Source organism: Rosa chinensis, chromosome 7, assembly GCF_002994745.2.
Source record: "Rosa chinensis cultivar Old Blush chromosome 7, RchiOBHm-V2, whole genome shotgun sequence".
NCBI lineage: Eukaryota > Viridiplantae > Streptophyta > Magnoliopsida > Rosales > Rosaceae > Rosa > Rosa chinensis.
In genome coordinates, this window is record NC_037094.1 from 5300803 (window position 1) to 5315243 (window position 14441).

The 14441-nt window shown below is 40.4% G+C and overlaps 2 protein-coding genes across 2 annotated transcripts; both read left to right on the forward strand.

The window, feature by feature from the left end:
• The first annotated feature begins 8930 nt into the window (after positions 1-8930).
• Positions 8931-13967, forward strand: LOC112180123 (cytochrome P450 CYP736A12). The gene is made up of 2 exons (XM_024318628.2): positions 8931-9847; positions 13010-13967. The coding sequence occupies exons 1-2, from the start codon at positions 9035-9037 to the stop codon at positions 13838-13840; spliced, it is 1644 nt and encodes a 547-aa protein (XP_024174396.1). The 5' UTR covers positions 8931-9034; the 3' UTR covers positions 13841-13967.
• On the forward strand, positions 11275-12788 carry LOC121050449 (cytochrome P450 CYP736A12-like). Its single transcript, XM_040510409.1, has one exon. It carries the CDS (start codon positions 11546-11548, stop codon positions 12107-12109), a length of 564 nt encoding a protein of 187 aa, XP_040366343.1. The 5' UTR covers positions 11275-11545; the 3' UTR covers positions 12110-12788.
• Positions 13968-14441: the final 474 nt, after the last annotated feature.

The following is a 14441-nucleotide window of genomic DNA, read 5'->3' on the forward strand; positions in this document are numbered from 1 at the left end:
ATCGGTAAATTTGAATCGATGATGATTTCACTTTTGCGCTGGGAGTTTGTACGCAACTATTTGGGTCGGGTCGAAGAGGGTGTCCGAGTCTAAACTTGGGCCTAATTGCAGTCGGCTCAATAGACCTGCGCCTATGTCCCCAATTTCATGGCCCATATAGGGGCAAAAAAACCTATTTTTCAAAGGTTTTTTGTCTATTTACCTCATTTTTAGATATTTTTTTCCCATTAAGTTTTTTTAATTTCCTCCTACCCAAAACACTCTAAGAAAGTGTTTCCTAATACCCCATTAATGTTTTTTTCTAATACAATTTTACCCTCACCTCTTTCTTATTGAGAGAGAGAGAGAGAGACCATAGGAGACTTCGCCGGAGCCTTGTCACTGGCCCCCGGATTCCAGTCACGGGCCACTGGATTTAGGTCAACTTCACCGAATTCCGGCGACCAGCTGCCGGAATCCGGTCACCGGTCGCCACTCGCCAGACTTTTCTGAAAACCTCTCTAGAGGTCCCCAAAAAGGTCACTAAAAAGGTTTATTGCCCCAATAGACGTCTATTGGCCGCCAATAGAACTTTCGGTCGTCGGAATGGAAACTAATTTTCCTAAAATGAGACAAAATGACAAATAAAACTTTGATTAAAGAAAAAAAACGAGGAGATTACATCAATTCAAAACGTATATTGCCCCCCAATAACTTTTTAACAGGCTTCTATTGCCCCAATAGAACCTTTTTTTTCTTTTTTCTTTTTGGGCTTCTGAACCAATTTACCGAAAAAAAAAAATTTGATTTGGGCACCTAGAGAAAAGCTCTAGGCCCCAAATCATTGTTCTCCTCCGCTACCAGCATACCAGATCAATGTTCTCCTTTGCCACCTGCCTGTGTCGAGCACCAGAGGTCAAGCTCGAGCACCAAATCTTGTCGGAGATGAGCTGTGATTTTGATTTTGTGATCGGCGAAGCCAATCAACCGACGACTTCCGTCTTCAGCACGAACTCGCCGCAAGCGATGGATGGCACGAACTCCGAGCTGGCTGCACAAACCAGAACTCCGACCTAGCTACACAGAGGTGACATAAAGGAACTCTGAGCTCGCTGACTGTACCATCGATGGGGCCGGCTACAAGAACTCGTCGCCGTCTTCTGGGCTGCACAAACTCGCCGCCGACTGCACGAGCTCAAGTTTTTGGGCTGCATGACCATCGCCGACTAAGAGAGAGTCAGATCGGAGGGGAGAGAGGAGATAGAGCTCGATGGCATATGGTGTAATTTATTAATTTGACTGAGGATAAAATTATTTTTTTAAGTTAAATTGGGTAGTGGGAAATAAAAATCTGTTAATGGGGAAGTGAGATAACTTTAGCTCATTAAATGATTCTTATCGTCATGACTGATTATCTTTTTCAGGTTGTTGATGCAATTAGCTAAGTGGGGCCTAATCTCTACTAAGTGGAGCAGTGGCGTAACTACAGTAAGGCGAGAAGGGTTAAATGACCCTTCTCAATTTTTGAAATTAGAACATGATTGGCTGATATATACACAATTGCATACATATCTTATATTTAATACCATGTTTGACCCTTCTGAATTCTGACATAAAGACAAAAAAATTGTTTTTAAATGCTTTGGCCCATTCACCCACAAGTTTTGACGGATTCCATGATAGTCTAGGTTTTTAATAAATTTAATTAGTCCTATATATACACACACTTTATTCATACCATAGTAGTTTAGGTAATTAATTAATGAATAATCATTTAGTTCTATATCTATATAATTTTTTTTTTTTTTTTGAAAAGGGGTTTGGAACCCAGCCTAGCTGGGAGGCTCAGCCCCACGCCCGGTTTCATTTATTATATTAATATTAAAATTTTGCAACGGAGGGGGGGGACGTAAAACCTGAACCCCGTGCTACAGAGAAACAACTACAATAATTCTCGTAGAGAACATCCTGAATAATAACAGGCGTCCCATCTAACCAAATATCATCAAGTGCACCCCAACTAGCAAGGTGAGCTAGCTTATCAGCTACACCATTTGCTTCACGGTAAATGTGTCGAATTCTAACTGACCGAAAAGCACAAAGATAATCCTTACAATCATCTAAAACTCGACTTACCTCAGAGAAATTTAGGTATATACACTTTGTTTTTGTCTCCTATTCGTTCTCTCTACACTGTTTTCTCTTGCATTTTTTTTCTCTCCTCTTCTTCTTCTTCTTCTCCTTCTCAGTGAAACGGCAAATTTCTTTAAAATTATGAAAGCCTTTTTGAAGAAATGTCATAAGAGAAAAGCGTGTTTTTTTAGTATTATTATTTTTATTAGTATTATTATTTAAATTCTAACCCTCCTAATTAAGATTTCTGGCCACGCCAATAGAGGTGCTTTTTTAGTGCCAAAGAGTTTCACTAAAATATAAAGTGTCTAAAATACTTTTCTAAGATGTCATTTTAAATAAATAAAAAACTCAAAATGAAATTATCTTAAGGGTAACAACAACAAAAAAAGACTTTGAATATGAAAAAATTGAAGAAATACGGGCAACTTCCACGTTTTTCATTTTTTTTTTTAATATAACAAGACATGCAACGAGTGCTAATACTAATAAAGCTTATTAAATTCAGTTAACACGTATTTCCATAGGATCTCAAAATACAAAATTTCTACCACACACATGTTGGCATATATACAGAATATGACGGTGCGTAAACCATAAACAGTCTTTCTCTCTTGTAAGTAACTTATGATTTACATATCGTCAGATTTTATGTGTATGTGGTTGACCTTCCCTCAAAATAAGGGATAAAATCATGAATAGTACCGAAGTAAGGCCCACTACGAATTTCAAAACATAAACTTTGGTACATCAAATATTAAGCCCGACCCAATATACGTACACGACGTCAATGACTCCGTCAGACGTCGTGCCATTATGCACATATAATGAAGGCCAGAATAGGTTTTTTCATTTGTCAAGGGTTTCCTCTCCCTCACTCTCTCTGACTCTCCCCCTCCCTCTCCCTCTCTATCTCTCTATCTCTATCTCTCTCTCTCTAGAATGGCTCTGCAACTCCAGGAAACACTGAAGGAGGCAACTGTAGTCTACAAGGGCCTATCTTCCGGCAACCTTCTTCACACTTCTAGCTCTGCTCTTTGCCGCTTACCATGTCATTTATGAGCTTTTTGGGCCATCCAAGACCCACTACCGCCTCAGGAACTTGGAGGAGATGCAGCCTCTACCGCCGCCGGTCCAGCTCGGGGAGATCACCTCCAACGGCTCCAATCCCAAGAAGTCTCTGCTCATGGCCATCAAGTCTCAGATCTATTGGTGAATTTGCAATTTTCGATCTCTCTCTCTCTAAACCTCGCTCACCAGCTCTGATACCCATAACCCACTTCACACCTCTAAGATGCTCGCTTTCCGCCTTTTCGGAGCCGACCCAGTTGCAAAAACCAAGCACCAAGCTGTTTCCGGCCGAGGTACTCCTCATCTAACTCTTGTTGCAGTCAATTTGGGTTTTAGTACAATTTATGCACGAAGATTAAGCAGGTGTGAGAGAGAGAGAGAGAGAGAGAGAGAGAGAGAGAGAGAGAGAGAGAGAGAGAGAGAGATGGGAGAGCTAGGTGCCCACGGTAAGAGGACAGAGGACCGAGTGCTCAATAGTAAAAAAAATTGAAGAGACTGTTTTACCCCTTGAAATACGACAGCTGGCATGAAACTAACGATGTCATTGACGTCGTGTATATTTACTGGGTCGGTTTTAAAACCTCATGTACTAAAGTTTATGTTTTGGAAATTAGTGTACTGAAATTCGTAGGGGTCCATAGTTTAGGACCACTTACTAAAATTTTCCCTCAAAATAAACTAACAAGCAATCGGCTGGATGTGTTTCACTAGAATAAAGTTTTAATTTTAATGACCTAGCTAGGCCCATAACTTTCGTGCGTCTTCGAATTGAATCTGGAATTATATGCTGCATAATCATATTTTGCATTACATATTTTGGTATAATCATATTTTGGTCCAGAATTCGGTGCTTCCGTACGTCATTTCCTACCTTCTTATCAATCATATGCTGCAATACTTATTTTGGTATAATCATACTTTGCATTAGGGCTGGGCGTCCGGACCCGAAAGACCGAGGGCCTGACCCGAACCGATTGAAAAAGCTCGAATCAGTTCGGTTTTAGATTTGAAATTATCGGTTCGGTCTAAAGCCCAACCCGAATTGAAATTTTCGGTTCGGTCTCGGGTTCCATATTTTCAGGGCCCGAAAGCCCGAACTGAACCGAATACTGTAGCACATGCCACATGTCAGTCTATGATTGGGTGTTAAAATAATAAGTTAAATATTAAAAAAAAAATTAATACACAACCCTAAACCTAAAGGCCTCTGTGTCCTCCACTAGTCCACTCCAGAGAGTCCTCGAGTACTCGACACTTCGATAGACGACAGCCTCCTCTCTTTGCTTGCCCCAAATCTCCCTCAGTCCCTCTCACTCTCTCAGTCCCTCCTCTCTTTCTCTCTCTCTCTCTAGTTTCTCTCCAGTCTCTCTCTATCTAGATCGAAAGGGCGGCTCGCAAGTTGGAGACATTGGTATTGGATCTGAGCTTGAATTGGATCGGCGGAAGGAAGACCCAACTAGCCATCCGGTGTGTGGAATTAGGGTTTCGATTTCGTTTTCGGTGGAGAAAATTCTGATGGGCGATATGGGTTTTCGCGATTGATAAGGGAATTGGAAGGGTGTGGATTGATAAGGGAAAATCATGGTGAGTGTTCGATCTATGGTGAGTGTTGGAATTGAAGGCGCGATCGGGATTGGGGAAAATGCAAGGCTATGCATGTGATGGGAGGGGAGGTGAGGAGAGGAAACGGAGTCGGCACATGTTGACAAGCTCCGGCCTGGGAGCTAAGTATGAGTTCTCAAGACTCTCGTTCTCTGTGTTCCGCCGTTGAAGCTTCAAAGCTCTTATTACGCCTTCACAAACAAAACCCACTTCTCTACTCTTACTGCCTTACTGGTATGCAACTATGCATTCAACATCAACTTTTTCTCTCACTCACACCCCATATGTGACTGTTACTTCTTTTATATATTTGGATGTTGCTCTTTGGCTGGGTTTTCTTCGTTCTTATTTGCTACTTTATTTTGATTCTTGAGTATGTGATTCCGGGACTCTTGGACAGTTGGACTCCAAGAAATCGAAGAGGGTCGGGTTTTTGGTGCTCTTAGAACGAACCAAGTCGAATCTTGCTCAAAATTTTTGCAGTTTCTGGTTTCTGCTTTTATATGATGATTGAAACATAAGTCAGTGTGTTCTTTGCAAAAGTAAATACTATAAGGTATACAATAGTGTATGATTTACAATTTGATATCAACTTGGTGTGTCTCTATTTGGATTTATCTAATTGTGTTGTAAACTATATAAATTTGTAATAATGCATGATTACTGTTATGTTAATGAGATAATTGGATATGCATTCTAGTCTTCCAGGTGCCAAAATGAGTGGCAAATGACAGGCTGCAGAATTGTATTTGGAAAACAGGGAAAACAGGCAAACATTCTTGAACTGGAAATTGGGCCCGAAAAAAGCCCGAAAGCCCGAACCGGCCCGAACCAGTTCGGTCCCTGTCGGTTTTCATTTCGAAAAAAGCCCGAACCGGCCCGAACCGAAATTCTCAGTCTCGGTCTCGATTTTACTAATTTTCGGGCCCGGCCCGACCCGAGCCCAGGCCTACTTTGCATGCATGAACGGATGTACCAATTAATTAGAAGGAAGCACAATTAACGTGCTACCCTGGCATATGTACCTTGACTAGTTGTCTATAGACTATAGTTTCACAGACACAATGAGTCCTTCAACAATGGCCGTCCTTATAGTCTTCCTCGTGTTCATCTGGTTTCTCATCACCACGGCCAACCTACCGCCTTACTCTTGTGTGATTTCATGCATGTGTCTCAACATTCACCCATCTGTTATGTATTGAGTAGCTTTAAGATCGATATGTACGCAGTGCAAGGTTGAAAATTAATAAAATGATATTATCAGTATTACATGCTTTTTTTACTAAACAACAAACTATAATTAACCATACTCTGGTTAATATTACATGACCATCTCAGCATACTAAACTCAAATGTTCATTGTGCATGAGCGGTCCAGAAAAAATAGCGCATGGTTTCCGAGTAAAGAGCACACGAGAGGGCTCTGAGATCAGCTGGCCGGTTCTCTGCTAGTCTCTCTATTGGAGAAGATGATTGCTTAGTTTATGCTTGTGTCAAGGGATTCAATTCATTTCAGTCTCTTAGAATGGCTAATGGTTTCAATTCAATTCATTGCTTAGTTTATGCCTGCGCTCAAGCTCGCGATCTGTTTCGCTAAGATGAGGTTTAATTTCATGAGCTATGCTTGAGCTTAAGTTTATATCAAATTATACTTTGCACACAAGATCATATAAGACCCTCCATATAACCAATCACTTGTTTTGTGACTTCACTTCATAAACAGTCCATCCATCCAATAATGACTTGATCAATGATAGAGTACTCATGATAATGTCATTCGGCAGATTAAAACATATAAGATGAGAGTGAATTTACCAAGCTCAAAGAACATTAGCAGAACCTCAAAGTAAATATACCTTGAACTAGAAGAAATCTTACAATTATACATTTATATGTCGACCACATAACTTATATTGGTCCCCAACCGTCCTTCTTAAGTCTTATCAATCTTAAATGATTTGTTGCATTATATTATTTTGTTTCTTCATTTTAACATGTCTAATACTAATTAGGTATCAGCCACGTACAGTTGTATGTGCGTGCACGGCTTCCACGGATTAAGGAATATGCAGTATCACATGATTCACATATTCACATGTCTATTTAGGGTCTGCTGTCTGTAGACGTTAATTGCCAGGAAGGACCAAGGACGTCAAATAAGTAGGTGAAGAATTACGTACTATGACGACCAAGAATCTGAATCGATCCTTCATATATAAATATAAGGGAAAAATTCATGAATAGTACCTGAATTAAGACTCACTACGAATTTCAGTACATAAATTTCCAAAACATAAATTTTGGTACATGAGATTTCAAAACCGACCCAATAAACATACACAACGTCAATGACGCCGTTAGTTTCGTGCCAGCTGTCGTATTTTAAGGGGTAAAATGGTCTCTTCAAATTTTTTACTTAGAGCACCCAGCTGTCTCTCTTCTTTTATTCTGGGCACCCAGCTCTCTTACCCTCACTCCTTTTTTGTTTAATTATTTTTCTAGTTTTTCTCTCTCTCTTCTTCTACATCTCTCTCCTCCTCTCATTGAACTCTCAAAAACGACGATTTTGGTCCCTTGCTTTCTTTGAAGATTGAAACAAACTGATGAATGATTTCCAGCACTTTCTGTTCCTACAAAAACTTAACAAAGGCACCAAATTTCCAATCAATAAGTAATCCAACAAATTATACCACTCCTCAAACCTTAAATTAAATATATCGCAAGGAGAAAAAAAAAAAAAAAGAAGAAGAAGAAGAAGAAGACTAGGATTAATCTGAGCTGAGCGACTCACCACTATACCTTTGAATTAGAAGCCTCTAGTTTTCTTATCTGGGTTGCTTCATATCTCTGTTTCATTGTGGTCCAAAAAAATATACACCCTCTCATCACCATCTCGTCAAACAACAACAAGAAGAAGAAGACCCATTGCCCTCATCCCTTATAGACTTTCCTCTATAATTCAAGTCTTCGATTTCCATGATTCTAATGAAGGTCGATTAACAACAGAAACAACGAGAACTATAGCACCTTAGGTACAATTACACGAACCCAAAATTCCCAATTCATTGAATTCATGAATCCCTAAGCTTCTGGGTTTGGTTCTTCACCCAGATTTCAGCCCATACCTCCGACGCACTGATTGGAGTCACTCTCTTCTTCTCCGCTCCAATCTCCACAGCTTTTCTTTTCTATCTCTACGATTACCCGAAACCCATCCCAGAACAAAACCCATTCTATTTTTTCTTTTTACCTCCGCCTTCTGCTTCTGCTACATCACTGTCAACACCTGTGCAATCCCAAGCCTCACAACCTTAATGTAAAACACATCAAGCCCACCTGATTCACAAAAACAAATAAACCAAAATCGAAAACAAACAGAATTAGGGTCTTACATCTTGGAGAGCTTGTTGGGTGCTCAACCGGTGACCTTGGCGACACGAAGGAGGGCTTGAATTGAGGCCAGGGCGGACTCCGTGAGAGCCTGGGCACAGTGAAGATCGGCCCTCGAGGTGGCTGAAGCGGTTGTGGATGTTGAGGTGAGGGGCTGTAATCGAAGGTGGTGAAAGGCGGTGTAGAGGCGTGGTTATCGATGACAACGAAAAGAAGAAGGAAAAGAGATCCCAGAGTTGCAGAGCCATTTCGAGAGAGAGAGAGAGAGAGGAAACTATTGACAAATGAAAAACCTATTCTGCCCTTCATTATATGTGTAATGGCACGACGTCTGACGGAGTCATTGACGTCATGTATGTATATTGGGTCGGGCTTCATATTTGATGTACCAAAGTTTATGTTTTGAAAATTTATGTACTGAAATTCGTAGTGCACCTTACTTCGGGTACTATTCATGATTTTTTCCCTAAATATAAAGTTATAAACCCTAGCCGGCTAGCTTAGCTAACATTTTACACAACGTCGAGTCGTCGACGTTGTTCTTGGACGGAGAATGAACCCCAGGTATCTCGACGTTGTTCTTGGACGGAGAATGAACCCCAGGTATCTAGCTATAGCTAACAGATAAATTCTACATCCACCCCAATAATGCATCATTGCATCATATTAAGGGAGTTATATATTCAGTAGCTTCCAATATATGCAGGTGCCGACCAATAAAAATTGGATTCGACAGCTCAACGAAATTGCTCGCTTACAGGCGATAAAATAAAAAGTTAAAAACTAGCTCAGAGGTGGGGGCTCACAATTCCACCACATAACTGTGTTCCTGCCGCCCGACTGTTGGTCCATATCATCAATGCCTCAGAAAAGCACGCAGAATCTAACTGCAGATACATGCACTGATACACGTTTATTAATCTATAAATATCTATCTAGTTTCACATGTTTTCCAAAAGAAAAAATCTATCTAGTTTCAACAGACACAATGAGTCCTTCAACAATTACCATCCTTCTCCTCTTCGTTGCCCTCATCTGGTTTCTCATCGCTGCAGCCTTCTCAAAACCAAAGCACAAGAAGCTACCTCCTGGACCTTTGGCACTACCGGTCATTGGTCACCTTCATATGCTAGGCAATCTCCCACATCGCAGCCTCCAACACTTGGCCAAAAAATATGGACCCATAATGTCTATTCGCCTTGGGAATGTACCCACCATACTAGTCTCGTCCCCGAAAGCTGCAGAGCTATTCCTCAAAACTCATGACGCCAATTTCGCGAGCAGGCCGACAGTCCAGGCCTCAGAGCACCTAGCTTACGGCACAATGGGCCTGGCGTTTGCCAAGTACGGCCCCTATTGGCGCCATGTGAGGAAGCTCTGTACCCTCGAGCTTCTTTGTCCCTCGAAAGCGGAGGCTTTTGCGCCGCTGCGAAGGGAGGAGATAGAACTGTTGGTGCAGTCGCTGAAGAAAGCTGGAGAGGGAGGTGAGGTGGTGGATGTTAGTGACAAGATTTATGGCGTTGGTGAGGATATAACGTATAGGATGATATTGGGTTGCACAAGGGATGATGCTAGGTTTGGTTTGAAGGAGATTGTTCACGAAGTTTCGTTGTTAACCGGGGCATTTAACGTAGCTGATTTTGTGCCCTGCCTCGGTCCATTTGATTTTCAGGTACCAACTCCTTTTCCTAATACAGTAATTCCAGTCCAGTCCACTACTGGAACTGTCTTTAATCGTTCTCTTTATTTTTTTTTTTGGGGGTGGGGTCCGTTTTTGGATATATATTTTTTTTAGGGGCAAGACGACAGTAGAGCCTTTACACACGCACCCATGCAGTGTATCACAGCATTGCCAGACTAATCACTGCACTGCAGACGCACGAACTTTGGGTGTTAACAAACTCATGTCCCTCAAATCTGCTGGCCACAGGGTGGAGCTGGGAATCGAACGCTAGACCTGGAGATTCCAGACTAGGCCGCTCGTCCACCACACCACACCACACCACGTGGTTGTCCGTTTTTGGATATGAGTCACTATCAAAGATGTCAAGGACCACTCACTTCGTTTGCAGTCGCTGTCTTATGGTCCCACGTTATCTCTATGTGGTTTTCCTACGATAAGCAATTAAGCGAAAATACATCTCAATTTATCACATTTCGACGCATAATACTTTGTCCCTATAGTTATGAATCATGGTGCTCACAGTTTGGAATCAAATTAATCAATAAGTTTTCCATTCGAAGCTACGTTCTTACTTCTATTTGCGGTCAAAATTTTCAGCCCAGCCACCCACACACTTTTCTTCGTATATATCAAAATCTAATTTACTTTCAAATTCTTGAAACTAAATTTTTTTAGTAATTCAATGACCTCTTAACTTCAAAAAGATGAGTCAATAACGATGTGAGTCACTTTAGCTTAGGGTATTTTATGTTGAACCCATTTGATACATTAGTACCAAATTACACTTTGATCGTTGCATTTGTACTTGTACGAAATCTGGATGGCCTAGCGAAGAGTCCCTTTATGCAAAAGGGGTAAAATAGTACATAGCAGCAGGCAGACCATATAGTAAAGTACACAATAATAACTTAAAAGAAGGATCGCAATTTGACGGTCCTTAGGCTCCCTTCATCTTTATTATTTTACCTGTTATTGTCCTTCCTAATATAACATTGATTGTTTTTCAAGCATATGTCTATCTAGTTTCATATACAATGGAATCTTCAACAATGGTCATCCTTGTCATATGCACGGCATACATATTTTTTAACTACGCCTTGACAGAAAATTGACTGAAATATGCTATTGGAATCCATATACTGCATTGATTATTTTTAGATATAAAGAAAATCAACAATTTATATCACATTACCGCAATCATGGGCATGCATTGGATATTTTATCTGGGTTTTGAACTAATTTAGTTGTACGCACGTTACCTAGAGTGTGACAAATCTTTTTTTTTGAGATCGAGTGTGGGACTTGTGCCTACCGTTTACCTCCAAAGAATTCATATCACCTAACTTCTTATATAATTAAAACAAAATTGGCTTTTGAACCAAATTACAGTTGATGGTTGAAATTTCTTTATGAGATCCAACGCCCATCTGAAAGGTCCATTTGCTGTCGAGCCGAGGGTTGGTCCTTTAATATAAATGAGTCATTGAGCTTGTCATGACCCATATATCCCACTCTCTCTCAACTTCACAAAATCCAGAATGCCAGAAACAATGATTCCTTCAACAATAATGACCATCCTCCTAGTTCTCCTCACATGACTTTGGTCACTTATCTCTGCCTCCTCAAAATCAAAACACATAAAACTACCACCCGGCCCTCGGATTGCCAATAACCAGAAACCTCTATATGTTAGGCAACCTCCCCAATCGAAGCCTCCAACAATTGGCCAAAAAATATGGACACATCATGTCCATTCGTCTAGGCAATGTTTCTACCATGCATACTACCATAGTAGTCTCCTCCCCACAAGCCGCAGAGCTATTCATCAAAACTCATGACACTAATTTCGCCAGCAGGCCCAAAATCCAAGCCTCAGAGTACCTGTCCTACAGCACAAAGGGCATGGCCTATTCCCAATACGGTCCCTATTGGCACCATATGAGGAAGCTCTGCATGCTTCATCTCTTCTGTCTAGCAAAAATGGAAGCTTTCACGCTGCTGCCAAAGGAGGAACTGGGAGTGCTGGTAAGAAAGCTGAAGAGAGCTGCAGAGGAAGGTGGAGTCATGGATATTAGTGAGACGATTGGTGTGATGAATGAGGACATAACGTATAGGATAGTGTTGGGTTGTAAAAGGAATGATATGTTTAATTTGAAAGCCATTGTTGAGGAAACGCTTTTCTTGACTGGGGCTTTCAATATATCAGATTTTGTTCGTTCCCTTGCTGCACTTGATATTCATGTATGCTAATCCCAAGCTCCTAACTCTTTTCCCATAGGCAGCTCTCTTTGATGGTTAATTAATATCCGAACTGATGCAATGGTAGACAATTCCGGCCAAATCTTCTTAATTCTACATTATTGTTTTCATGTATGGAGCTGGTTTACCATTACATATACCATACACTAAACGATTTGAAATTTTAAACTGGAACCCGGTTGTATAGCAGTACAGGTGAGGGCACTTCTAAGACTTCTTTGTTTCTATGAACTACTTGATTAACAAAGTAGACGTCAACATAACGAACCTAGTTTTGGGAAAGTAACCAGCAGATAGCCAGTAGTAATCAGTTCGGAGTAATCATTGAGTGATTGAAGATGTGTGAATAAAACTTCACTTCTCGAATCACAGTAGAAAAAAGCACAATGGTATTAGACTATTAGGATTTGTTTGAAAGTTAAAACTATATTAAAGATGCTTTAGTAAATTGATCTGTGGTCGATTAATTTTCCCATTTTGCTCAAATTGAGATAGTGGAAGAATCACACAAACCTAAACCTAAAATGACTTCCCAATATTGCACGTTTTCATTATCAGAGGTAGAGTAATAGTATATGACACGTATTAAGTAAATTAATTAGATCAAGAGCTAGAGCGATCACCATTTATTGCTCAAGTGCAACGAATCTTATAATTTGTTCTGCAGTAGCTATCTTGTCCCTCAATTAATTAACAAACTGATGTAGGAATGGAAATTTTGTTCACACATGTTCAATTACTTGGTGCACATCCTTGATCCTTCCAGCTAAAGTTTAGCTGGGTAGCCTTTTTCTGGTGATCTGATCTTGGAGTAGATAACATAATAGAATAACATGCATAGTACTATCACTACTATGGAATCTTAATGATGCAATAATTTCTTTCTCCCAGGGATTGACCAAGCGCTTAAAGAAAGTTAGCAAGACGATCAATCAACTCTTGGAGAAGATAATAGATGAGCATGAACAAGTTGCCAACACCAAGAGTGGGAAACAAGGCCATGAGGACTTTGTAGACGTGTTGCTTGCGTTAACGAACCGACCGTTGAACCAGAATGATGAGCAAGTACACTTCTTTGATCGAACAAATGTGAAAGCCATCTTACTAGACCTGATAACGGCGGCTTTTGATACTTCGGCCACATCGATTGTTTGGAGCCTTGCCGAGCTCTTGAGGCATCCAAGGATCATGAAGAATCTCCAAGAAGAGATCCAAAGTGTGGTTGGTATGGACCGAATGGTGGAAGAATCTGATTTGCCCAAGCTGGATTACTTGAGTATGGTGGTAAAGGAGAGCTTCAGACTACACCCAGTTGCACCGTTACTAGTCCCACATGAATCCATCGAGGACATTACCATCGATGGATATGACATACCCAAGAAGTCGCGGATCATAGTAAACATCTGGAGCATTGGAAGAGATCCTAATGTTTGGTCAGAAAATGTTGAGGAGTTTTATCCTGAAAGGTTCATGAACAACAATATAGACCTCCGGGGACATAACTTTCAGCTCATCCCATTTGGGTCTGGGCGAAGAGGGTGTCCGGGTATGCAATTAGGGCTAACCACAGTTCGACTAGTTCTGGCACAACTGGTTCATTGCTTTAACTGGGAGCTCCCAAATGGCTTGCTACCTCAAGACTTGGACATGTCCGAGGATTTTGGCTTATCACTGTCAAAAGCCAAACACTTGCTTGCTAAGCCAACGTACCGTCTTACGTAGGTTATTTTTTCAATGTAATTTTTTGATTAAGGAATCTTATGTAGTTTGTTGGATCTCAACAGACATTCATCCATAGTTTGTTGGATCTCAACGAGCATTCATCCATCTATTATTCTGCAGCTTAAACAAATGTGCGCAAATGCAATTAGTATAATGATTTCATCAGTAATATTGTTTGCATCATGAATCAATATGTTCATTAGAAATGCACTTGATCAAGGTACTCGAGACAAGTTTCTTAGGCCGGAACTCTAATTATGTAAATACGATTTACAAATTCACTCTAATTATGTAAATATCACTTACAAAGACATTTTGAGCTTGTTTTGTTTGGCAACCTTACAAATGAAGAACAGCTCCGTATCAATCTTCTAGAAAAAAAATAAATAAATCATATACTAGGTTGATACTGGGTTGTACAAAGAATGATGATATGAAGGGAATAATTGAGGAGCCTCTTCACCTGAGCATTCAACATAGTTGATTTCGTGTCATTCCTCGGTCTATTTGATTTTCATATACCAACTCCTTTTCCTAATATGGTAATATCAACTCACCAGCGTCTTATTTGTTTTTTTTCTTTTTGTCTTTTTGGAGAAAT

What these genes read in the sequence shown, in the direction of transcription:
- LOC121050449 (XM_040510409.1), top strand. Translation starts at nt 11,546, where the DNA reads ATGTTAGGCAACCTCCCCAATCGAAGCCTCCAACAATTGGCCAAAAAA.
- LOC112180123 (XM_024318628.2), top strand. Translation starts at nt 9,035, where the DNA reads ATGCCTCAGAAAAGCACGCAGAATCTAACTGCAGATACATGCACTGAT. An exon ending in TCGGTCCATTTGATTTTCAG is followed by an intron (nt 9,848 to 13,009) that starts GTACCAACTCCT and finishes TCTTTCTCCCAG; the next exon opens with GGATTGACCAAGCGCTTAAA.